We start from the raw sequence: 26,378 nt of genomic DNA, 5'->3' as shown, positions 1-26,378 counted from the left end.
CTAACAAAAAAACGGTAATTTTGTGGGGGGAGGGGTAGCAGGGAGGGTGTGACACACAGAGCTGACCGCACCTGGTGACACCCACCCTAGTGACGCCACTGCCGAAGGTTGCTGTATTTTTTTTTTATTATAATATTAGCCTAAATTAACGTTAATATTCTGATTAATTAAAACATCTGATTGTGTATTTACTTAACTTATTTTTTAGAATGGTACAAAAGTTTGAATTATTTCCCCTCGACCTGACACATGACTAGCATGTAGGTCATAGACTTTTGAGTGAGTCTCTTTTTAAGCGTTATCAGAAGGTGGCATTCCGGAGCATCAGTCGCCTCTGTTTCATTGCGTTTTTTATTTTCAAATTCAATCTATTTGTCTGTCTGTCTGTCTGTCTGCACCAATTTCTCTCATTTTCCATTTCCGGATCAAGTTGAAACTTCGCTGAATTATTTATTGTTCCTAACAAATCAATAATCAATCAGAAAATAGTTGTATTCATTCGTTTCGTTTGATATCGAAAAAGGAAAATAAATGTTACAGGATTGTGGTCTATGGTTGTAAATGTGGAGTTCTTCCCATTAGAAGATACTAATTTTTATTTTTTTTTAAAGATTTTTTTTGTTTTTTTTTATTTGCTTGTTGTGTTTTGTTTATTCCCTACTCCAGGTTGTACTTTAATTTCCACTCATCCCCCCCCACCCCTCTCATGTTCGAATCTGATTTGAAAGTCGGTGGTCAAATCAACTCCTGATTTTTCCTCAGGGTTGACTCCCGAAGCATTTCCCATGATTGGGTATAGCTGCAAGGCCACAGAGGTTTGAATTCAGAGTTTTCCTTCTCTTAGGTGGGTAGCCAGCCATGGCTAACGAGCCACTCCTGCCCGAAGCTTACTGGTTAAGGCGCCAGTTACTCGTCTTTGCCCCTTCTCCTGTTAGTGAGAACAGTTCCGCTGGACTCAATATCTGAGCCACACGTGAAGGCCAGGAGTTGGACTGGTTGTCAGAGGCTATTTGAGACGCATGCCATTTGGAAGCATTGTATAGGTAGTGGAGTGCTACACTCTGGCAGAACCTGCGACGCCGCTGACCCCAAACTGTATCGGCACTGCCGTTCCTTTGGATACATCAGCTGCGTGGAGAGGGGGGAACTGATGTGTGGGCGACATCGTTCCGACCACAGTTAATGCCCAGGCATTCATCTCACCGAGATGATCCATAGTCGCTTCGCGACTGAAGGAGACCTAGAGGTCAAATCAAAGACAATATTCTTTACATGCATCTAAATCAGGGGTTCTCAACCTGTGGGTCGCGACCCCCCTTGGGGGTCGATTGACGATTTGCCGGGGGTCGCCTAAGACGATAGAAAATATGGATTGTTTTTGTCAATTCTTCTATTGCTGTATGTGAGCGTATGTGGGTGGGGGTCGCGGCAGAGTGGGAGATAGTAAAAAGGGGTTGCCGAGCTTAAAAGGTTGAGAACCGCTGATCCAGATCTAGTCCTAGAGAGAGAGGGGAAAAAAATCTTCAAAATTGTGTACATTTTGTTCAGCATTTCTTCAACAAATCGGGATGGATAAGTGTTGTTTTTGTTTTTAAACATTTAGAAAAAGAAACTGTTACTGGAAAAGATTTTGATTTACTATCATTATTTTTGTAATGATATTTACTAAATACAATCTCAACCTTTTACCAGCGTATCTGGTCAAGTTATACAAGGAAATCATATGTTTGATTCGTTACGTTACTTTAGTATGTGTTAACATTGGTTTATTTCATATTGTAGTCAGATTATAACAAAACCTGTAATGAATTTCTTTACCCCTTGTGGTTTTTGTGTAACAGAATGGATATAGATATTAAACAAGAAAACGGAGTTGTGTAATACCAGCTGTCTTGACTTAGATTATTTTTCATTTCCAATGATAAATGTTAAAATAAAAATTGAATTCTTTCTCTTTTTTTTTTTTTTGCCCGTAAATAATTTAATTAAGGGACAAAATTTTTTTTCTCCTTAGCAGCCCAGATGTAAAACTCCATTTTATGTACAAAATGTTTAGGCATGTATTAGGTCACTGACTATATCTAAAACTTAAAGTATTGTGTAACTTTTGGAAAAGGAACATCACTCCTTTGAGAGCCTTTTTATGATACTGTTTTATCAGTTGCATCCCTTGGCTTGATGCAGCGTATAAAATGTAATGGGGGTAAGGGTGAAGGTCTCTGCCATAATGCTATATCAGTATATCAGCAAAGACTACGTCGAGGGGATGCTTTTGTACGTAAATTATTGAATATTTATGTAAACATACTACGTATTTATAGCTTCGGGAAAACCCGACATGGACCTAATCAGTTCGGAGAGAGAGAAAAAAAAAACAACCTCTATGAAGGTTCATAAAAATGTATTTACGAATGTAGCCGCTAAATGTTCTTGGAGAGCTAGTGCAGAGGAAGCATCTATTTATAGATTTACGTCTGCGTGTGTACTTAACGTGAGTTGTAGTTCTTACCTCCCGGGACATGAGAGGCTCTGTGAGCTGCCAGGCTCTAGGTAGCGCCTAGATAAGAATTAAATCACACTCGAGTTTAGATCTATCAGTGTGACATATTAGCGCACTAGCAACAATCAAATAAAACCACGTATGCACGTAGCAGACGTTCATAAATAAAACCTGTCAGTATTGTTGTTTCAAGGAGGGGGCGGGGGAGGTTAGGAGTGAATGATCAGATATAGCCGATATTTTAAAAAAAAGCAAATATAGAAAAAGAGGGCCGTACAATTGGAGCAATGTCTCTCAAAATTGTAAGGTTTATCTTTCCTAATTGTATGATAAATAAAATTAATTAATTACCATTAATTGATTAATAAATTGGATATTTGTTTAATTGGTTCAGGTATTGTAGATAATTTTGCAAAATTTCAACTTGATCCAAGAATTGGAAGTGTGAAACAAAACGTGTAACAGAAACCACCCAGACAGACAGACAGACAGATTGAGTTGATAAAAACTTTGTAAAAAGCGGAAATGTTAAACATGACTAGTGTACTGTGTACACAATTGTACCAAGCTTACAAACTGAGTGTGTATATAACTGAAACTGAAACTTTTGCGGAGGCTCATTAAAAGTGCATTGCACGAAAGTGAAACGCCATATTGCTGTGGGGAAGGTAGGACCAAGTATATAACTTAGAATCACTGTGACACCAGGCGAGGAGGAGGAGGGAGGGCCTCAGTCAATAACTCAACTAGAAGTTAGAATTGTTAAGCCTCCAAGAAGTCTGCATTAGAAAACGGTAAATCAAGGGAGTGGGGGCAGTTCAGTCTTCAAAGTTACAATACTTCAAGTTTCCAAAATCTTCAAATCGAAATTCGGTTTTGAAGTCTGTGAGTTCAGCATAACAGAAAAATTTTAGGTGTAAATAGCAGATCTGTTAATGTTTTTATCGTTTATGTCCTAGAAATTGTGTATGTATGGGGGGGGGGGGTGATAATATTTTCTGGAGACCTTCAGGCTCATTCCGATAATTCCACAGTATGGACGTTTTTCATTGGACAACAATTTGCAAGGGTGTTCTGCAGCTAGCACAATCATAGCGTGTCTGTTGAGTATAAATCACGTGACCCTTGTTGTGTCATCACATTCAGTGAGAGCCTGGTTCAAATCTGGGACTTCCGATTAGGTGGGCACGCGCAATACCGAGAGAGAGAGAGAGAGATAAGGAGGCACTTGAATAATTCAAACCACACTTAGAAGAAGAGTTCTACTTCCAAGGGAATGTATTATGTTTCAAAAAGCTGATAGGCTGAAGTATCTACTTGAAACTAAAACTCAAGCTGTCGATACGTTCCATACTTAAAGCACAGTCTCTGAAGACACATTGAATGTCCAGTATTAAAACAACACTTATCTTTTGGATCACTTTCATCTCATGTTTCATCATGGCGTTACGTTTCGTTAAAGAAATCTAAAAAAAATGTTCACAAGTAAATTTGTTAGATTGTAAATTTTTTACAAATTGAACACCGTCTTTCTTCTTCGTTCTCGTTTGTATGTTGGCGGATGCAGACGAGAGTCCCACGTCTGCCATGAACTGCGCAGTGGTCTCCAGATCTGGCAGCTCTCCATATAGTTTTTGTTCAATAATAGGTTTGGGGACCATTTTGTTCGCGCCTCTTAAAAAAGTATGCAGTTGAAGGACATGGTGGGCATTCTCTGGTGATGCTCCACAAGGCCAAATCTGACTAGTCCCTATTGGGAGCTTACAGTACATGTGTTTTCTCCTTATGTTTTGTTGAGTTTTTCTCCCAACTTCGGCCAGTATGTCTGCTTTCTTATTGCTTTCTATTTCAATGTGTGCTGGGATCCATTGAGGTAACAGTTTCCATGTTGCTGTTGTTATGGTTGACAAAAGCTCTGAGTTGTTTGATGTAGACAAGAAGCACCAGGACAGCCATGGCGTCATTCAGGAAGACAATCTGGCTGTTCGGCTTCGGTGGTCTATTAACGTGGTAGCTTCTCTTTCTCCTTTGTGACTGTTCAAGAGATCACCAGCTGCGATAGTGTTGGATTTTTGAGTTGATGCATCTGTGTTGACTCTGACCCATTGGTTGATGCGTCTGTGTAGACTCTGACCCATTGATTGATGTATCTGTGTAGACTCTGACCCATTGGTTGATGCATCTGTGTAGACTCTGACCCATTGATTGATGCATCTGTGTAGACTCTGACCCATTGGTTGATGCGTCTGTGTAGACTCTGACCCATTGATAGATGCATCTGTGTAGACTCTGACCCATTGGTTGATGCATCTGTGTAGACTCTGACCCATTGATTGATGCATCTGTGTAGACTCTGACCCATTGGTTGATGCATCTGTGTAGACTTTGACCCATTGATTGATGCATCTGTGTAGACTCTGACCCATTGATTGATGCATCTGTGTAGACTCTGACCCATTGATTGATGCATCTGTGTAGACTCTGACCCATTGGTTGATGCATCTGTGTAGACTCTGACCCATTGATTGATGCATCTGTGTAGACTCTGACCCATTGATTGATGCATCTGTGTAGACTCTGACCCATTGATTGATGCATCTGTGTAGAGTCTGACCCATTGGTTGATGCGTCTGTGTAGACTCTGACCCATTGGTTGATGCATCTGTGTAGACTCTGACCCATTGATTGATGCATCTGTGTAGACTCTGACCCATTGGTTGATGCGTCTGTGTACACTCTGACCAATTGATTGATGCATCTGTGTAGACTCTGACCCATTGGTTGATGCGTCTGTGTAGACTCTGACCCATTGGTTGATGCGTCTGTGTAGACTCTGACCTATTGGTTATTGTGGTAGTGGGTATTTAGAAAAAAAAAATCACTAATTCCTTGAGATATGTTTGATTGTAGGCAAAAATGTTTGTATTGTTTTCGACACTGTCTCTTAAAGAAGGAGGAGGATGGCCTTAGGTCCCAGGGCTGTATTACTTTGTTACGTTCTTTCAATAGTTTTGTTTTCTAGCTGCTATTTCTTTTTGAAGCCCAGAGATTCTTGTATAAAACTTGTTCTTCTCGGCAGACTTGTGGACTTGGTTTCAATTGCTAGACTTGTGGATTTGGTTTCCTTTGCTAGACTTGTGGATTTGGTTTCCTTTGCTAGACTTGTGGATTTGGTTTCGAGTGCTAGACTTGTGGATATTGGTTTTCAGGGGTGCTAAGATTTTCATTTTGTTATTATTGGTTGGAATTTTAATTTCTCTTCTTTCGTCTATAGAGACCTGGGCAGCGGTTTCCTCCATAGCTTCCAAATGGGAGGGTGTTTTTATTTTGAACCTATTTTCCTTAGGTTAGTCTTGGCTGCTGAGCCCCACGCAGTGCACCATATTCTAAAGTGGGTCTAATGTAACTGGTGTAATTTTTTTCTTTTATTCATAATGTTGTGATAAGCATCTTATATAAAAGGAAATATAGATATACATTTAAAGGAAATATAGATATACATTTAAAGGAAATATAGATATACATTTAAAGGAAATATAGATATACATTTAAAGGAAATATAGATATACATTTAAAGGAAATATAGATATACATTTAAAGGAAATATAGATATACATTTAAAGGAAATATAGATATACATTTAAAGGAAATATAGATATACATTTAAAGGAAATATAGATATACATTTAAAGGAAATATAGATATACATTTAAAGGAAATGACACATATGAAGACAAACTAAAGAAAACATTTTATTGATTATTTATACAATCCCCAACTCACTGACCTATCACTAATTCTCCCATTAGGGCTCGACAGCCAACTCTTCTTTTCTATAGCCAATGGCTCACCCACTCAGCCATCTTCCCACGTCAAACTGAGTTACAATGTCAAGGTTAAACCTTCCCACGTCAAACTGAGTTACAATGTCAAGGTTAAACCTTCCCACGTCAAACTGAGTTACAATGTCAAGGTTAAACCTTCCCACGTCAAACTGAGTTACAATGTCAAGGTTAAACCTTCCCACGTCAAACTGAGTTACAATGTCAAGGTTAAACCTTCCCACGTCAAACTGAGTTACAATGTCAAGGTTAAACCTTCCCACGTCAAACTGAGTTACAATGTCAAGGTTAAACCTTCCCACGTCAAACTGAGTTACAATGTCAAGGTTAAACCTTCCCACGTCAAACTGAGTTACAATGTCAAGGTTAAACCTTCCCACGTCAAACTGAGTTACAATGTCAAGGTTAAACCTTCCCACGTCAAACTGAGTTACAATGTCAAGGTTAAACCTTCCCACGTCAAACTGAGTTACAATGTCAAGGTTAAACCTTCCCACGTCAAACTGAGTTACAATGTCAAGGTTAAAACAATGTTTTTGTTGGCAACAAGTCTGCTTGGCAGAAGCCAACTTTCTCTCTGGTCAACGTAAACTTGGGAATTTATGAATGACTTCCTGATACAGTGCACTTTAATCTCACTGATTAGCACTTATGCAGTGTACTTTTAATCACATGAATATTTTTTACAACGTACTTTAAATTTGTATTAGTACTTTATACAGTGTACTTTAACTCTCAGATTACTAATTAGCACAAAGGACTTTAAATCATGTCTTATCGCTTTATTTGATAAACAGTGTACTTCAAATCTCAGATTAGTACTTTACAAAGCACTTCAAACCCATGATAGGTACTTGAAATCTTATTTCCTATACTTAACAAACATGACCTCAAGTTCAGTTTATCTTTACTAAGCAACCATTACAAGATCCTCACCTTTAGGCCTAAAAGATTGTTGATTTATGTTTCCCTATAATGAATTGTAGGAGCACAAAGTCTCAGTGCTTTCAAAACAAATACCCTCTCACTTCATTATGCGTGCTTCAAGAAGTCGAAACTAAACAAGATCTAGGTTCTGGTGCTAGTTTTGGTATCACGACCCTGGAAAAATGATGACAACATTGCTGATTTAGATTCCGTTGCCAACTTCTTGTGAAAGGTCTTGCAGGCAATGATGCACTGTTTTGGCAAAGTGATACATTTTATGATCAGTGTCGGTACATCGTAAAACTGGAGAGAGTGGAGAAGGAACTTTTTGATCTTTCCATACAGAAAGTGCTTCTAACAAAATCGCCTGTTGATGTGTTTAGGTGTGGAAGTGTGCGTGTGTGTGAGTGTGAATGTGTAATCACTGTCGGATCCAGGGGGGGGCTGTAGGGGCGATAGCCCCCTCCCCCTCACTCGGTCGACACACCCACTTCCCGGGGAGGGGGGGACGGACGAATTTTTGTCAAGAATTCACACAATTTGTATTCGAATTTATTGGTTATGTTAATAATATACACTAATTATTTATATTTCAACCTATTTTTAGATTATTTCGCACCCCCTCTCTAGTATGTTGATCGATTTGGTGGGATGGGGAGGTGGCAATGGCATCAATCCCCCCACCATGAACTTTCGAGTGTGTGGGGGGGGGCGGTCCTATTTATTTGTAGAAATCGCAGCTTGTTAACAGAATCAATTAATTATACATATAACTAAAACTTGTTATTGATATTTTAACCGATCTTTATATAATGTTGTTCCCCTGTTGGCCAATTGGGTGGGGGGGACGAATACATTTACTGCCCTTCCCACCTAAACCCTTTGAGTGGGAGGGGGCGGTCCTACTTTTATTTAGAAATCTTAGTTTGTTAACAAAATTAGTTGAATTACTATATAATTTTTATAGTATATTGCTACCCTTCTGGTATCTTGGCCGATTCATTGAGGTGGGGGGGGGAGGCGATTGCTTTTACTGCCCTCCCCTTTCAAGCTCTCTGAGTGTGGGGGGGAGGTCCTATTTTTATGGAGAAATCATAGTTTGTGAACAAAATTAGTTGAATATCTATATAATATAAGGTACATATTGATGTTCTAACCCATTTGTATATTATGTCGTACACACACTCTAATCGCAAATTTTATCATTTGTAAATATAAAATGAAAAATGGTTGTACCAGGTGGGAGGGGCGATACATGCCTTGCGCCCATCGGACAAACCAATACTTTTTTCTTCTTGTATTTTAGTCAAGAAATTACAAAAAATTAAGGAAAAAAAATGTCATTAATATATATTTATATATAATATAAATTAAATTCTTATATCGAGTCGCCTCACCCTTTATTCTTTAATGCCAAATGCAACCATTAGCAGAAGTTATAAAAAGGAGCGAGGATTAATGTCTTCACTCTACCGCCCTCTCCCCTTTCCAGATAAAAACATGAGGTCTTAAAACAGTATAGTCAAATATGGCGACAGAGTTTATGTAATTTCACATGAATTTATCTTAGTTATTTTAAGACAGACATTTGGAAAATTAAGAATTCAAACGAAATTTTGTATTATAAAAGTCAGAACCCAAATATTATTTTCCTAGTCACCTTTTTCCAACCTTTACTCATACTGATATTTTTCTAGTGTATAAAAAATGTTGAGACTATAACTCACAATATATATATGAATCCTACAAATGCAAAAAAAATGTAGTGTAGAATCTAATTGGCCCACTTCATTTCTTCTCCCACTTCCGAAATGTTTTGTTCAGAGTTTTGAATTCTAGTTCTGTAACAAAACAAAGTTACAAACATACCCATTGAACAAAAATGTTTCACTTTCAAATGAGCTTTTTGAAAAAAATATTATTGTTCGACGATCCTCAAAGTCTTAATCTAAATCTGTAGGGTATCTTATCTTTTTAAGGAACAAATCGGTTGTATTTGAAATGTAGTAAGGGCCTGTAAATTCATATTAGAATATTTTCAAGTAAAATATTTTCAAAAGGTCTTTTTTGAATAAGATGAATAAATGAGCTGTAGATGTCAGGAGAATGCGTCTCTGCAGTGAAGAATGCAAGAAAACGCTTTTGGACTCGGACACCGTAGACGGAGCTTGCAGCGCTCCCCCAGACCCCCTAGTTGTCAAGAGAAAGGCCACAAAATGGCTTTTTTTTTCTCCAAAGGTTGAAAACACTGCTTTTTTTCAAATTCTAATATATATATGTAGTTGCTGTACGCGCGTTTAGGTTTAGGGTTAGGGTTTACTGGGCGTTAAGGTTAGGGTTTGGACAAAAATCGCCCCCCTTCCCCCCAAAGTTCTGGATCCGCTAGTGTATGTAATGAAATTGGATGCACTGATTGAGACTGAAATCTTTAAGTTGTGTGGAATCTGGGACTGTGGGAAGTGTGTTGAAATTGTATATACATATGGTCAATAGTAGGCCTACGTTGGCACGCTACTGGTGTAGTTTGCGCAAAATGAAAGACTAATACAGGGGACATAATCCTTGTCCCTGTCTTCGAGTCGATTCCGTACTTCAGGGCCCTTGGACTCATCAAAACCTCGTATCGCTTCCCGCTTTTTGTGTTTAATATTGAGAGAAAGTCTAAAAAAAAAAAAAGAATTCCATAAATTTGAAGGCAGACGAAGTCATTTTTAATATAAAAAATACGAATCTTTGTCCTCCAAAGTCGTGAACTCCAGGACTCTTGTGTCCGCTTTACCGTTGTTGTTTTTTTCTCTCTTTGGCGATGTTTAGTAGACTGCCTCTATGAACTTTATCGGGTAACGTGTTGATTTTGTTTTTTCTCAGCGCCCTGCTCCCCAGTAAATGGTTTCATATTGCTTACATTCTTCTCTCTACGACTTAGTTGCTTGGATACATCTGCTGTACATGGTACAAACTACAGCGCCTTCAGATTCAACAGAAATCATACGCCCAATTGAGTCTGTCACGAGCTCAAAACTCCATATAGCCTGATATTCTTTCCTACATCAGTGCCCCAGTAGCACATAGTGCCCTAACATGCTGGCACCTTCACGTCTGTGTCCCAGTAGCACATAGTGCCCTTACATGCTGGCACCTTCACGTCTGTGCCTAATGATAAACTGAACATCTGTTTGCTAGTAGGCATGATAAATAACAGAAATTATTTTATTGCTTTTAATTATGGAGAGCAACGTTTATGCTGTACAGACGGGATTCGAACTCTAACCCCCTTGACCGGTACCCAAGAGGTTTTCGTCCCTCTGCCGCACATCGTGTATCAAGGTCGTTCTTGTTATCGATTGATGATCTTGACATTAATCATGCATGAAAAAGGGGGAGACAACTTTCTTTTGAAGTCGCCACCTCCCCCCCAGAAGTTGCATAACTCTTGTAAGACTGTTTACCTGTCTGCTAAATAAACGCTAATCTACCTAATTACTATCATTAACTTAGATCTACGACTCTTTAGGTCAAGGTCGATGTGTAAGGAACGTTCAACTTTACGCCACAGATTTTCTTAAAATTTTTTCATCCATATGTTAAAGTTTTTATCCAAAATTTTTTTTGCCATTTATATAATTAAATTTTAGTTAATTTAAACGTTTAAACATTAATAACAGAATAGTATAACACACAGCCGCTAAACATAAAGCAATATATTTCTATTATGGATGATATTTATTACAGTAACATCTAGCAAGGATTATTTACCATTTACTAATAATGGAATGGGGGAGGCCATATGTTCCAGGAAGAACACAAAGGAACAGATGATGAGGATGATGAATAATGGGACAGGGTTAGGGTTAACAGATTTTGTAAATATTCCTATATTGTATCAGTTTTAGAAATGCAGAATATTGTTTAATTCTATACAATTTTAATACATTTAAATTAACTGTTTAGTTTTTCAACTATTTCTTCTTCTTCTATCCAGCTTTTCTTCTTCTGAGTTGTAAACTGTTTGCAGGCTGTGTCAAATACACTTTGTGTGCAGTTTTTTCAAATATAATTCAGTTTTAGTTATTGGGTTTATCTGTAGAACTCTCCAAGAACACAAGCGAAAGGAATCCCTACACACAGATCTATGCATGGACATCTGCGGCTTGTTGCTACTCACAGATCTATGCATGGAGATCTGCTGCTTATTGCTACTCACAGATCTATGCATGGACATCTGCGGCTTATTGCTACTCACAGATCTGTGCATGGACATCTGCGGCTTATTGCTACTCACAGATCTATGCATGGACATCTGCGGCTTATTGCTACTCACAGATCTGTGCATGGACATCTGCGGCTTGTTGCTACTCACAGATCTGTGCATGGACATCTGCGGCTTATTGCTACTCACAGATCTGTGCATGGACATCTGCGGCTTATTGCTACTCACAGATCTATGCATGGACATCTGCGGCTTATTGCTACTCACAGATCTATGCATGGACATCTGCGGCTTATTGCTACTCACAGATCTATGCATGGACATCTGCGGCTTATTGCTACTCACAGATCTGTGCATGGACATCTGCGGCTTATTGCTACTCACAGATCTATGCATGGACATCTGCGGCTTATTGCTACTCACAGATCTGTGCATGGACATCTGCGGCTTGTTGCTACTCACAGATCTATGCATGGACATCTGCGGCTTATTGCTACTCACAGATATGTGCTTGGAGATCTGCGGCGGCTTGTTGCTACTCACTGATCTATGCATAGAGATCTGCGGCTTGTTGCTACTCACAGATCTATGCACAGAGATCTGAGGCTTGTTGCTACTCACAGATCTATGCATAGAGATATGCGGCTTGTTTCTACTCACAGATCTATGCATAGAGATCTGCGGCTTGTTGCTACTCACAGATCTATGTATAGAGATCTGCGGCTTGTTGCTACTCCCTTAACCTTTCCCTTAAGCACCTACAAGTCCCATTCACCAAACCCACCACACCACCCTCTCCTAGTACATTCCGATATAAGACTGAAAGATCTTTTGTCCTACGAGTGATAAGTCCAGTGTTGAAATTATTATAACCCCTTTAAGAAACCAAGGGAGAGAACTAGAACTCAGCGAATAGCTTATCAATAGTGAGCTTGAAAGAAATAAAAAAGAGGAAAAAAAATTGTGTAAATAGCTTTACACGAGACATTTTTTATACGTTGACATTCAAGTCAAGAGCAAATATAAAAACTCGAAAGAAAAAATCTCGTATTTGCGGGAGACAAAGAAAACGTTATTCCATAAAGGTGTCGAGATTTCTAAAGCCAAACACCGCTAAATCCTGTCGCCATATTGGAATGTATGGCCATTGATTTGATGTTTATGTTATCGATTAATGAGAGCGTTAAAGTCAATCGTTGGATCTAACCTTATCGAGTTAGGTGAGCCCTTTGATATTTCTGATATGTGAATGCTATTGGAACAACTTGCGTCCAAATATTTATTTTGTCTAATCTTTGGTTCGCGATCTTTCAAGGCTGGTGGTGTGACATGTCTCGGCATAGTCGTGACGTCAAGGGATACAGTTGACGTCATGTCTGGGAAATAAAGGACATAAATAAATGTAACAAATGCTACAAATTGTTTGCAAATTGATTTAATTTTACGTGGCATTACTATTGCTACTAGAAGATTATGAGATGATCAGATAGCTATCTACCAAGAAGTACATCGAGGCCTGATACATACAGCGCTTTGGTAGTGTTTGTGTGTCTGTGTGTGTTTCCTGTAGGAATGCTATTTGTGTTTGTATCTATACTGTTATTATAATAATAATAAGGATTAGGTCGGACTATTGTAGTAAAACTTTTTCATTTTCATTTGTTTGAACCAATGCAATTATCTTGTCTTATTTTATCTGACTGTCTGTTTTTCTTTCTATCTATCTATCTATCTATCTATCTATCTATCTATCTATCTATCTATCTATCTATCTATCTATCTATCTATCTATCTATCTATCTATCTATCTATCTATCTATCTATCTAATGTACTTCTCTCTCTCTCTCTCTCTCTCTCTCTCCCTCTGTCATAATGTGTCTCTGTCTCTCCCTCTCTCCCTATTAGACAAAAAGAATTTGTTTCCTGTGTATTTGTTCCTTCTTTGTAAGTTTTCACATTGTTTTATGTTTAAATTCCTTTACCAGCTGACATTCTTTTTTTCAACCATTGCTCTTTCTCTACCACTTAGATTTGAATGGTAATAATAATAATAACAATACTAATCATAATAATCTCTATTATCCATAATGAAGTTTTTTTTACAATGTGTGCATTAAACCAAACAAAACATTATAATTCTAGAAAACCAAAATATATATATAACATTAAATCAACGTCACATGTACAATAAGAAAAATGAGCAGATATGTCGTACAGATTAACTTATCTTATAAATTACAGACGTTCATTTAAAAGAGATTATAACTTATGCCCTACACGTTTGCATGTGTCAATCTAAGTCATACAAGTCAAAATTAATTAGAGACTTAACCTATGTTAAGTCATTGGTTTTCCTGCCTGATTCAGGCAACCCGTTCCATGCTCTAATTGCATTAGTGAAGAAGAATGCAGCACTTGTATGAATTTGTTCTTGCATATGGAATAAGACATGTGCATTTATCTTTGCGTCTTTCTGAGTATTTTATTGAGTTGTGTTTTTGTATTTATAAGTTAAGAGTTGTATGTACTGTTGCTATTATCTTAACGTCAAGGAATGCAGTTGACGTCATAGTTGGGAAATAAAAGGGCAGAATATTACGTGGGGAAGAGAAGAGACGTGGACTCCCCTGACACCCCAATTCGTTGTTTGTTATGCCGCAGCTGCAAACATAAATGTTGGTAATACGAACCTGTCCAAGAGCAGGTAATAAGCTGGAAGCTAATGAAATCGAAGGAACCCAGGCTGAGGTGAACACTTATTTCCCTTTGTTTAAACACGGAACTCTGTAAGCACTTCAAAAGTCATTTTGCAAGATTCTAATTTTAGTTTCGTTGATTCTGGAGTTGGAGAGTATTGTTTTACACACGTGACCTGCACGTGCTTTTTTTTTTAAAGCTCTGAGAGTAACACGACAGGGAAGTTCATTGTCACGCGCTGATTACAAGGTAGATTGTCGAATCAACGAATCTTGCTGGTCAACTGATAGATAGGTTTGGATGTCGTGCGATGCAAAGCACACACACGCACACACCAACATGCAGAGACACAGACAATGCTCATGAGTTAGAAGACTTGACTTTTTAAGTAAGAAAGAATAAATAGAGTGACAGGCAGAGAGAGAGAGAAGTAGACAGCGACAGGCAGAGAGAGAGAGAGAGAGAGAAGTAGACAGCGACAGGCAGAGAGAGAGAGAAGTAGACAGTGACAGGCAGAGAGAGAGGGAGAGAGAGAGAGAAGTAGACAGCGACAGGCAGAGAGAGAGAGAGAGAGAAGTAGACAGCGACAGGCAGAGAGAGAGAGAGAGAGAGAAGTAGACAGCGACAGGCAGAGAGAGAAAGAGAGAGAGAAGTAGACAGTGACAGGCAGAGAGAGAAAGAGAGAGAGAGAGAAGTAGACAGTGACAGGAAGAGAGAGAGGGAGAGAGAGAGAGAAGTAGACAGCGACAGGCAGAGAGAGAGGGAGAGAAAGAGAGAGAGAGAAGTAGACAGTGAAAGGCAGAGAGAGAGAGAGAGGGAGAGAGAGAGAGAGAAGTAGATAGCGACAGGCAGAGAGAGAGGGAGAGAGAGAGAGAGAGAAGTAGACAGTGACAGGCAGAGAGAGGGGGAGAGAGAGAGAGAGAAGTAGACAGTGACAGGCAGAGAGAGAGGGAGAGAGAGAGAGAGAAGTAGACAGCGAAAGGCAGAGAGAGAGGGAGAGAGAGAGAGAGAAGTAGACAGCGACAGGCAGAGAGAGTTGGAGAGAGAGAGAGAGAGAGAGAAGTAGACAGCGACAGGCAGAGAGAGAGGGAGAGAAGTAGACAGCGACAGGCAGAGAGAGAGGGAGAGAAGTAGACAGCGACAGGCAGAGAGAAACAGACAGACAGACTGTAACACGCAGAAAAAGAGTGACAGTGACATGCAGAGAGAGACAGACAGAAAGAGAGAGAGAGAGAGAAAGACAAAGAGGAAGAAAGAGGAGGCTGAGAGAGGGAGATAGAAAGAGAGAGAGATGAATTGAGAAAGAGAAGGATATAAAAAAAAAGAGTGTCAGGAGAGGGGAAGAACTCTAAACTATTCTCTGAAGATATTTGAATCATGTATTACTTATTTCTACAAGACATGTGTAACTAATAGCACAAGATGACAACTACAAGTTGAGCATCAGATTTTAGGTACATACACACACACAAAAGCATTTGAAAGGAGATAGTGAGACACACCTCTAAGACACACACATAAGGGTGTCTTTGTTCTGACCTCACAACCAGTGGTTGTCTCTTAGTGTCTCATGTTTACGTCAAGCCCAAAACCACTGATGTCATTCGAGGACCTACAAAAAACTGCCCGAATTTTTTTCAACACCTTGGGGTGAAACTATTCAGCTTGGGGGGTTCGCAGTGTAAATAGTTTAGATTGAAACTCTGAGACTTATTTGTTGGGTTGACCTCTCCCAGACAAACTTCACTGAAATCTGGCTAGGAGTTTATATAAAGTTGAATTTTTTTTCTTCTTACTAGGAGGTCATGTGATGTCATTTTAAACTGTGCCGGAAGTTATGAAGGGCATGTGTTTAATATCCTGAAGATTTCTACTAAAATAAAAAGCGCGCGCCACATTAGCTTGTTTAAGTTTGTAATGGGTTTATGGGAAAAAATGGGTCAGATAAAAAAGACGTGTACTTGATAGTAAAGAAACAAATTCTTGGTTCAAAGGGGAGGGGGGAGATAATTGTGTATACTAAGAGCAAGAAGTGGTGGAAATAAAATAGACAAGATTTCAATTATTTCATGGTCAACAATTTGTTCTCTGTCAGAATATCAGACTTTTTCAAAATGGCTGCAGTTTTTTTTTTTAGTGAATTCAAATAAAGTCAGGTCTTACATCATTGCTTGTGTATTCTGATAGTTACGTCTTACGTCACTGCTTGTGTATTATGATAGTTACGTCTTACTTCACTGCTTGTGTATTCTGATAGTTACGTCTTACGTCACTGCTTGTGTATTCTGATAGTTACGTCTTACGTCACTGCTTGTGTATTCTGATAGTTACGTCTTACGTCTTTACTTGTGTATTCTGATAGTTACGTCTTACGTCACTGCTTGTGTATTCTGATAGTTACGTCTTACGTCTTTACTTGTGTATTCTGATAGTAACGTCTTACGTCACTATTTGTGTATTCTGATAGTTACGTCTTACGTCTTTACTTGTGTATTCTGATAGTTACGTCTTACGTCACTGCTTGTGTATTCTTATAGTTACGTCTTACGTCTTTACTTGTGTATTCTGATAGTTACGTCTTACGTCACTGCTTGTGTATTCTGATAATTACATCTTACGTCACTACTTGTGTATTCTGATAGTTACGTCACTACTTGTGTTTTGTGATAGTTACGTCTTACGTCACAGCTTGTGTATTCTGATAGTTACGTCTTACGTCTTTACTTGTGTATTCTGATAGTTACGTCTTACGTCACTGCTTGTGTATTCTGATAGTTACGTCTTACGTCACTATTTGTGTATTCTGATTTGTCTGCAAAAGAGCTCACAGCTCAGCAGCAATAAAGCTGGCTAGAAGAAGAAGAAAGAAGAAGTGTATTCCGATAATTACATCTTACGTCACTACTTGTGTATTCTGACAGTTACGTCACTACTTGTGTTTTGTGATAGTTACGTCTTACGTCACAGCTTGTGTATTCTGATAGTTACGTCTTACGTCCACTGGCGGATCCAGAACTTTGGAGTGGGGGGGGGCGATTTTTTTCCAAACCCTAACCCTATGCATAAACGTGGGTACAGCATATATATATATATATATATATATATATTCGATATAAGAGAATAAAAATAAGACTGTTTCTCAATCTTCGGCGAAAAAATACAGTCTTTGAGGCCTTTCTCTTGCAAGCTTGGGGGTCTGGGAAAGCGCTGTAAGTTTTATTGGTGGGGTTCGGGGCGAAGCCCGACGCCAAAAGCGTTTTCTTGCATTTTTCACTGCAAAAACGAATTCTCGTGACATCTACAGCTCATTGTTTATCAGTGGAGTTCGGGTCGAAGCCCCGGCGCTAAAAGTGTTTTTTGGCATTCTTCACTGCAGTAACGCATTCTCCTGACCTACAGCTCATTATTCATTCTATTTATGGTGGGGGGGGGGCCGATTTGATGCCATCACCCCCTCCAGACCCTGCAAATCGGCCAAAATACTAGAAGGGGGGGGGGCGAAATAATCTAAAAATAGGTTGAAATATAAATAATTAGTATATATTATTAACATAAGTAATAAATTCGTATACAAATTGTGTGAATTCTATACTAAAATTCGTCGTCCCCCCCCCCAGACCGAGTGGGGGGGGGGGGGGCGATCGCGCCTACCGCCCCCCCCCCCTGGATCCGCCAGTGCTTACGTCACTGCTTGTGTATTCTGATAGTTACGTCTTACGTCACTACTTGTGTATTCTGATAGTTACGTCTTACGTCACTGCTCGTGTATTCTGATATAATCAGGTTTTGCATAAAATGACGGATATACGATTTTTTTAATCTGATAAAATTAAATTCAGTTTTGAGACCAAGTCTTGATGACGTCACTAACGTCACTGTCAGGAGAAGAGAAACACACGTGAGGGGGGGCGGGGTCATACTTCCATACATTCTGTTACTTCGTCTCTCTTGTGACCTTGGAAAGTGGAGGGCGGGGGGGGGGCAGAAGAAGATGTCATTAATAGCCTAATGAAGTGATAAATCGAGCAACAATTAACGGCCTACGTGTGTTCAGTCTCTGCCTTCAGCTCGTGGAATGCACGCGCACTAACTCTCGACAAAAACGTGAATAACAGCGATTGAAAACTAGTCTACCACGATGGTGTTTAGCTCTCAACTCTCTTAGCTCAAAACTAGACTAAAACTGGTGCTTAGCTCTTAACTCTTATAGCTCAAATCTAAACAAGAACTGTTGAGCTCTCGACATTCTTAGCCTAAAACTAGACTAGAACTGTTGAGCTCTCAACATTCTTAGCTCAAAACTAGACTAGAACGGTGGTGTTCAGCTCTCAGCTCTCTTAGCTCAAATCTAGACTGAAACTGGTTTTTAGCTCTCAACTGTCTTAGCTCATGCAGCAGTAGTATTATCGTCGTTATACACTCGGAATTCAGGAAATCTCTTCACGTACAAATGTTGTGAGTTCTCAATGTTTAGAAACCATCGTTCCAGAGTTTCTTTCATTTGGTTGTCATTAGAATAAGTGAGTCGTTACGTGTTCAGAACACGATTTAAAAGTGTTCAACTCAAGGGGCGGGGCTTAGCGACAATAAAAATGTGGATGAATTATGAATAACTGTCATTAATTAATGACCACTCCTTAATTAAATAGTAGTTAAAATTTTTAATTGATTCTAACGTTGTCAAAGGCAATGAATAACTGCAAAGTTTTAACTTGATCCTAGAATGGGAAGTGGAAGAACAAACGTGTGACAGACAGACAGACAGACAGAGTGAATTAGAAACTTACTAACATGCTCAATATAACATAAACAAATCCTTTTAAAAAATACAAAATCTTATCTAAGGGGTAGAACTTCACACTTACAACTGTATCTCTCTGTAATGACCAATAATTATTGACTAATTAATTTTTTTATTGACTCATGTTTTGTTAGGTACCATAAATAATTCTTATCGAACCCAGGACCCCGTCAGTTCGGAAGCCAAGCACTTTAACCCTCAGCCACCACATGAGATTGTTCTAGAATGTGATATTGAATGTTCTAGAATGTGACATTGAATGTTCTAGAATGTGATATTGAATGTTCTAGAATGTGACATTGAATGTTCTAGAATGTGACATTGAATGTTCTAGAATGTGATATTGAATGTTCTAGAATGTGATATTGAATGTTCTAGAATTTCTTTTTTTTTCCTACAGTCAAAACATGTACGATAACTGTATTCAAATAGTCTTGTGCGAGTTATCTATAGCATCGCAGCTACACAAGTGCCCTGTCTTTCCGTTGGACAAAGTTCGCCAAGTTTCACACTTTATTTTCTAAGAATACTTTTAAAAAGAATTGAAAGATTTATGATTAGATTAAGAGATTTAATCACTGGAATTATTTTACTTGTCATGATCTTGACATATGAAAACCTAGATCAATCTTGAAATTTGCTTCTCACTTTTTTTTTCCACCTCTACGATAATTACCTCACTGCGCATGCCTAGAACTGACCCAGATTACATCGGATGCAGATTCTTAAAACCAAAAGGCAAGAAGAAGGCTAGATATAAATACGATAGATAACTCTTGGTTTGGTTCGTTTAGGTCAGTGGTTCTCATAGTGGGGTGCGTGGACCCACAGGGGTCCGCGAGACGACCGAAGGGGGTCCGCATAAAGATGGCAATTGTATGCAATCAAAATAACGTCTTCGCTACAAGCCAGTGTATCGGATCGAATAATTTGAATAACCAACTCGCCCCTCACTACTGTTTACTACTGTTTAATATGTCTATTAAGTACTATTCTATGACAACCTAAAAAAATCTTGGAAGACAACAGCCACCCGCTCCATCATAACTACGTCAAATCGTCGCGAAGTGGGCGACTGCTGTCATTCAAAACAAGAACAGAGCGGTACCAAAACTCGTTCGTACCTTACTCGGTCAGACGCCACTTGTTGATCAGGAAACATGGAAAGGACCAAGATGCCTGCGTGTGTGTGTGTAGTCGCTGAATGAACTCTTTATGTTGTGTCTGTTCCATTTATATGTATGTTTCTGTTGTGTTGTCTTTATATGAGAAAAGAGTCCTTGTAACAACAAAATTTCCATAAGGATCAATAAAGAAGTCTTAGTCTTAGTAAACATTCTTCGCTTGGATACTCCCGACTAGGTAGTGAACCCTTGTCTTGTCTTGTTCGGGCCACTCGATAGAGTATGCAGCTTTGAAGGACATGGTCAGCATTCCCTAATGATGCTTCACAAGGGCTAATCTCACTAGTCCCTATTGTTGGCTTCCAGAACATTCTGTTGTCTCTGATGTGTCCTGAGACGAAGTACTGTGTGTTGATTATGTTTGGACAGCTGCTAATAGGCATCTTTTTTTTTCATGAACTTTGCGTGATATCTGCTTGTTTATTCAACTTTTTAAAAATTTATTTCTTTGGATTGTTGTTTTATAAATAATATGCATTTATGTATCTTTTTCCCTTAGGGGTTCGTGGCAAGATTTGACTATATAAAGCCGGGTTAATAAATGTTGAGAACCTCTGGTTTAGAACACTCTGGACAGAGTTGTTGTACGTTAAGTTTAAAGGATTATGAAATTGTTATATTGATCAGTGTCAAGTGCTCTTCATTTAATGAAGGTTAATAAGTACTTAACTAGAGTTAGCTAGGTTTTAAACTCGTGCAAATTAGCTAGGTTTTAAATACAGGCTAATTAGATATGATTTAAACACAGGCTTTGTCTTTATCTGTCATTCAGCGTTAGGTATTTCTAAACATTGGGGATTAAATTCAAAGAATTATGTTGTTGTGTTTTTTAATAAACTATCAAGTTTAGCGTTCAGTAAAAAAACAAAATAGAAATTCTGTAATTTATCCTGAGCGCCATCGTATTTAGACGGCCTTGACTTTAATGGTCATGTAACTTTAATCAGATGCGTCTAGCATATAAAACGGTCGTGTCTTGAATCTAATAGCCAAATTGTCTACTTTGGTACTTGAAAATAAAATCATTTTTGTTCCTTTACTATTAAATCTGAAGAGATCAAATGAACAAGAGTTTCCAGCACCTTCGAGTCATTCTGTTACACTTAGAGATTTAGAAGTGAATTAGCGTTAGAGACTCGAAGCTCTTACAATGTGTATTGTTTCAATACCTCCTATTCATGCTCTCTCTCTCTCTCTCTTATTTATCTTACATCTATATGAATTAGAATGGTTTCAAAATTGTGACACACAAACTAGGCATGTCTAGTTGACTAGATTATTGTGACACACAAACTATGCATGTCTAGTTGACTAGATTATAGTGACACACAAACTAGGCGTGTCCAGTTGACTAGATTATAGTGACACACAAACTAGGCATGTCTAGTTGACTAGATTATTGTGACACACAAACTATGCGTGTCCAGTTGACTAGATTATTGTGACACACAAACTAGGCGTGTCCAGTTGACTAGATTATTGTGACACACAAACTAGGCGTGTCCAGTTGACTAGATTATTGTGACACACAAACTATGCATGTCTAGTTGACTAGATTATTGTGACACACAAACTAGGCGTGTCCAGTTGACTAGATTATTGTGACACACAAACTATGCATGTCTAGTTGACTAGATTATTGTGACACACAAACTATGCATGTCTAGTTGACTAGATTATTGTGACACACAAACTAGGCGTGTCCAGTTGACTAGATTATTGTGACACACAAACTATGCGTGTCCAGTTGACTAGATTATTGTGACACACAAACTAGGCATGTCCAGTTGACTAGATTATTGTGACACACAAACTATGCATGTCTAGTTGACTAGATTATTGTGACACACAAACTAGGCGTGTCCAGTTGACTAGATTATTGTGACACACAAACTAGGCGTGTCCAGTTGACTAGATTATTGTGACACACAAACTAGGCGTGTCCAGTTGACTAGATTATTGTGACACACAAACTAGGCGTGTCCAGTTGACTAGATTATTGTGACACACAAACTATGCGTGTCCAGTTGACTAGATTATTGTGACACACAAACTAGGCATGTCTAGTTGACTAGATTATTGTGACACACAAACTATGCGTGTCTAGTTGACTAGATTATTGTGACACACAAACTATGCATGTCCAGTTGACTAGATTATTGTGACACACAAACTAGGCGTGTCTAGTTGACTAGATTATTGTGACACACAAACTATGCATGTCTAGTTGACTAGATTATGGAAACATAGAGTAGGAATTGTTTTGTTTGTTTGTTTACATTTAATTACTTGTTGTCCTCGTTTATTTGAACCCCTATTGAATCTATTCGTATAACTTATAGCACTCTGCCTACGGTCAATGACAAGAGGAAGGAATTCTGGAAGGATCAAGGGCACGGCCTTGCATACATTGTGAAGATGTTAAAAGTACAATCAAATCAAATCACGAATACATATAGATTTGTGTCATCTTTAGCATAATTATAAAACACATTTCTTATATATTGGCCACAAATAGAAGAGTTAGGATCTTGTTGTTGTTTTTTTATTTTTATTTTTTGTTTTGCAATGTTGGTTGTTGTTGTTGTTGTTGTTGTTTAAGAGACACAACTCCTTTCCTATCTCTTGTAAATACAACCCCAACAATAATTGTGTTGGGTTTTTTCCTATTTTAAATTCTGTGAACTCTGTACCGCCCACGTTGCACCAGTTGCTCGCCCCTGACGTAACATTTGGCATCCCATTCTATGAATAAGTTCATGATGACGTCAGATCAACAAAACTGCACAAGATAGAGTGATAATTTCTCCAGTGTTCCGCATGAGCGACCAAATATAGAGACTTGGTTGGCGGGCTGTACCGCTGTGTCAGGTGTTAAAACTAGACCAGGTCGTGATTATAAAAAGTCGGTGACTTTGGATTGGGATCGAATGGTGAAAAAAGGGGGTAGCGTGATTACCATGGTACGCGTTGACTGAAATGTGAATAAAAATTAAAGGTAAGGCCATTACCACTGGACACAGAGTCGAAGAAGTAAATTAAAAGGGTTGAGGAGCAAAGTCAAAAGGTATCACGAATACCATGGTACGCGGTGACTAAGGAGTAAGGTAGAAGGGTAACGCAATTACCATGAGGCGTAGAGATCGAGCGGTTAAGTACACGTGTACTTGTTGGTCTAAACGTATTTGTAAGGCAGGAAGACGTCTCTTTAAACAAATGAGCTCCCAGGGATACCCGTCATTGCTTAGCTCTTTGGAAACCAAAACATTTTGTTTGTAAACGTAAAAGCGGTTGATGTGGTCCACGTCAATCTTTGTCGTTCCAAAAACAAAGAAACTTTTAACTTACAACTTGGGCAGCTCGATGGGGGTCTCAACAGTAATAGGGGCGCTGGGCGGCTTTTTTTTTTCAAGCTTTAACCCTAAGTCAAAATATTAGGTTGAGATCTTTCATGTCAATTGCTATAGATGCCAGAAAATAACTTATAAAATACAGACGTTACTTCAAAATAGAAGCTGATAGCAATATAAATTGTGTTCGCATATCCCTAATATACTGTTGTCAAACAAATCCACCACTTTGTCTTTTCGTGCATTACATTAAAATTGGTTGCAGAGAATCTGCATATTATATAAATAAATGATTGGGATAAAAACTTCTGCATATCAATGGGCCTCCTCAGATGTGCGCCCCTGTTCGCGCCTCTTCCCAGAAGCGGTCACCTCTTCTGCTTCATCCCAAAAACAATGATCTAGTCTGAACTATAGTGTATTTGATCATAAAAAGAAATTCATGGGGGGGGGGGGGAAGTACAAGGTCTGTGACTTCCCTGCCCCCCCCCCCCCCACACACTTTTACCTCCTTCATCCTCTCACTGTAAAATCGATAACATTTTCTCGAAGCTTCTCACATCCAAAGTTTTCGTTTGTCCTTGACCGTGTTTACTTTCGAAACAAAATTTGAATATTTTGATTCCACTGTCTCCCTAAGTCTCTCAGGCCAATGTTTAGCCGCTCTTCTAGAACGACTCTTAAGAATCTAATGTTACTACTGTATTATTCATTGTGTCCATCTTTCACGTGTCCTCATTTTCCCTCTTGGGGGGGGGGGCGGGGTTCACAAATACAATTTGAGAGTGGCTGAAGTCATTCTACACAAACTCAATTTTTTTTTTCTAACTTTATTATTATTAAATATATCACTTTTAAGTACAACAAATTCTTGCTATCTTGGTTAATTTCCTTTCATTTAGCTGTTACAGTCTTTCTTAGTTGACAGCTAAACCAGAAACTATATAGTTTCAGATCTGGGAGTAAATTGTGGCTAACACTGAACTATATAGTTTCAGATCTGGGAGTAAACTGTGGCTAACACTGAACTATAAAGTTGGACTCACCCACAGATTAACTGCGTATCAAAAAAAAACAACCTTGTTGCTGTGGTGGCGGGAACTGACTGGCCGCGCGAGATGTGGACGTGACGAAGCAGACGCAGACGTCAAAAAGTGTTATTTCGACTCGCCGAGAGTCTTGCCAACTCTTTAATCTTATCCCATTGATACTAAAACAACTGGGACTTAGCTAGGAAACCGAAAGTGCTTTGTACAACTTCCACCTACCAATTAATTACTATTTTGTGTGTGTGTGTTATTTATTTCGTTTTCTTGGGAATATAAATACCATTTTTTAATTTACTTCTTTATTTACTTTGGATAAATTGAAAAAAAAAAATTGGCTTAGAATTTCACAAAACAATATAAATCAATATCAGATATCTAGAGCCAGCCTGCAATAGTGTGATAGTGTTTGAAATATTCATATTCGTTGTTTAGAGAAATATTCTTTTAATTTGTTGGATTATCTTTGCTAAGAAGAAACTATTTTGGATGGAGAATAGGCCTAAGTGTGTTACAATGGCTGGTCAGATTGATTCCTGCAACTTGGTCCAAGGAGTATAACTTCTCTTTAGTTCGCCTGGGCCATGGGCTGTTTGTTCAGCCACATCGGACCTTACAAAGAAAAGTGCCTCATCTCTTCCAACGGCGTCCAGTGTCGTGAGGAAGACGACCAGGAGGGCAGCGATGGGTCATGTGCAGGATACGCCGCTGTGGGCATTTCCTACAAACAAGGCTTCTCCTTGAAGCAGTCTTGGAAAGGGATTAAAAGAAAAATGGAAGACACAGGAGTGGAAATGTTTGTCAGGTATCAGAGATTTGTCTCTCTTTGGCAGATTATTATGGCAGATAAATAGCTCGATATGTGTGGTTGTTCTGGTGTACAGAAGAGAGGAAGTTCTAATTAGATTTTTTATTTTTGTATTTTAGTGTTGATAAGCGATATATTTTAGTGTTGATAAGCGATATATTTTACTGTTGATACGCGATATATTTTAGTGTTGATAAGCGATATATTTTTGTGTTGATAAGCGATATATTTTTGTGTTGATAAGCGATATATTTTAGTGTTGATAAGCGATATATTTTACTGTTGATAAGCGATATATTTTTGTGTTGATAAGCGATATATTTTAGTGTTGATAAGCGATATGTTTTTGTGTTGATAAGCGATATATTTTTGTGTTGATAAGCGATATATTTTTGTGTTGATAAGCGATATATTTTTGTGTTGATAAGCGATATATTTTAGTGTTGATAAGCGATATATTTTTTGTGTTGATAAGCGATATATTTTTGTGTTGATAAGCGATATATTTTAGTGTTGATAAGCGATATATTTTAGTGTTGATAAGTGATGTATTTTAGTGTTGATAATCGATGTATTTCAATAATTCTCCAATACTTTAGTTTTATCCTGTTTGCATCTTCTCGCGCTGTCAAATCACGTTTTTTTAGCTTTCGCTGTCTTTTGCATCTAACACAAAATAATTTTTTTATTACTTATCTAGCAATACTGATCTTGTTTATAAATCGACCTTGACATTGTTAAGTCTATTTCAAAATCTCTCCAAAGCTTTATTTTCTTTTTTTTTTTTTCTTGACGTTCTCACCATATCACATCACTTCAATACTCTGACAACTTGTTGTCTTTGTCTGGTAGAACTCTAATAGTGTCATCCGGAGACATTAACTGAACAAAGAGGAGATTACTGTGTTTTAATGTATCGAGAAAGTCGACAAGAGTTACCTTCTAATTTTACCTGACATTTTTTTTTGGTCAATCCTCTCGTCTCAAACATTCCAAGAGATTTATTTCTCGT

At 38.4% G+C, this 26,378-nt stretch overlaps 1 protein-coding gene across 12 annotated transcripts in view; it reads left to right on the top strand.

Moving 5' to 3' along the window:
* Window positions 1-26,378, top strand: part of LOC106073575 (neuroglobin-like) — a 254,252-nt gene that overhangs the window by 206,816 nt on the left and 21,058 nt on the right. The window contains exon 1 of one of the 12 annotated variants that reach the window (XM_056025127.1): window positions 24,661-25,363. The exons of the other annotated variants lie outside the window; for them this stretch is intronic. Coding sequence (XP_055881102.1) covers window positions 25,143-25,363 — 221 coding nt within the window. The 5' untranslated portion in view covers window positions 24,661-25,142. Of the gene's footprint in view, window positions 1-24,660; window positions 25,364-26,378 lie in introns of those variants that run through there. 12 annotated transcript variants of the gene reach the window in all.

This window comes from Biomphalaria glabrata, chromosome 3 (genome assembly GCF_947242115.1).
Source record: "Biomphalaria glabrata chromosome 3, xgBioGlab47.1, whole genome shotgun sequence".
Lineage (NCBI taxonomy): Eukaryota > Metazoa > Mollusca > Gastropoda > Planorbidae > Biomphalaria > Biomphalaria glabrata.
The sequence above is the reverse complement of the archived record's forward strand: the minus strand, read 5'-3'. Positions and strand labels throughout refer to the sequence as shown.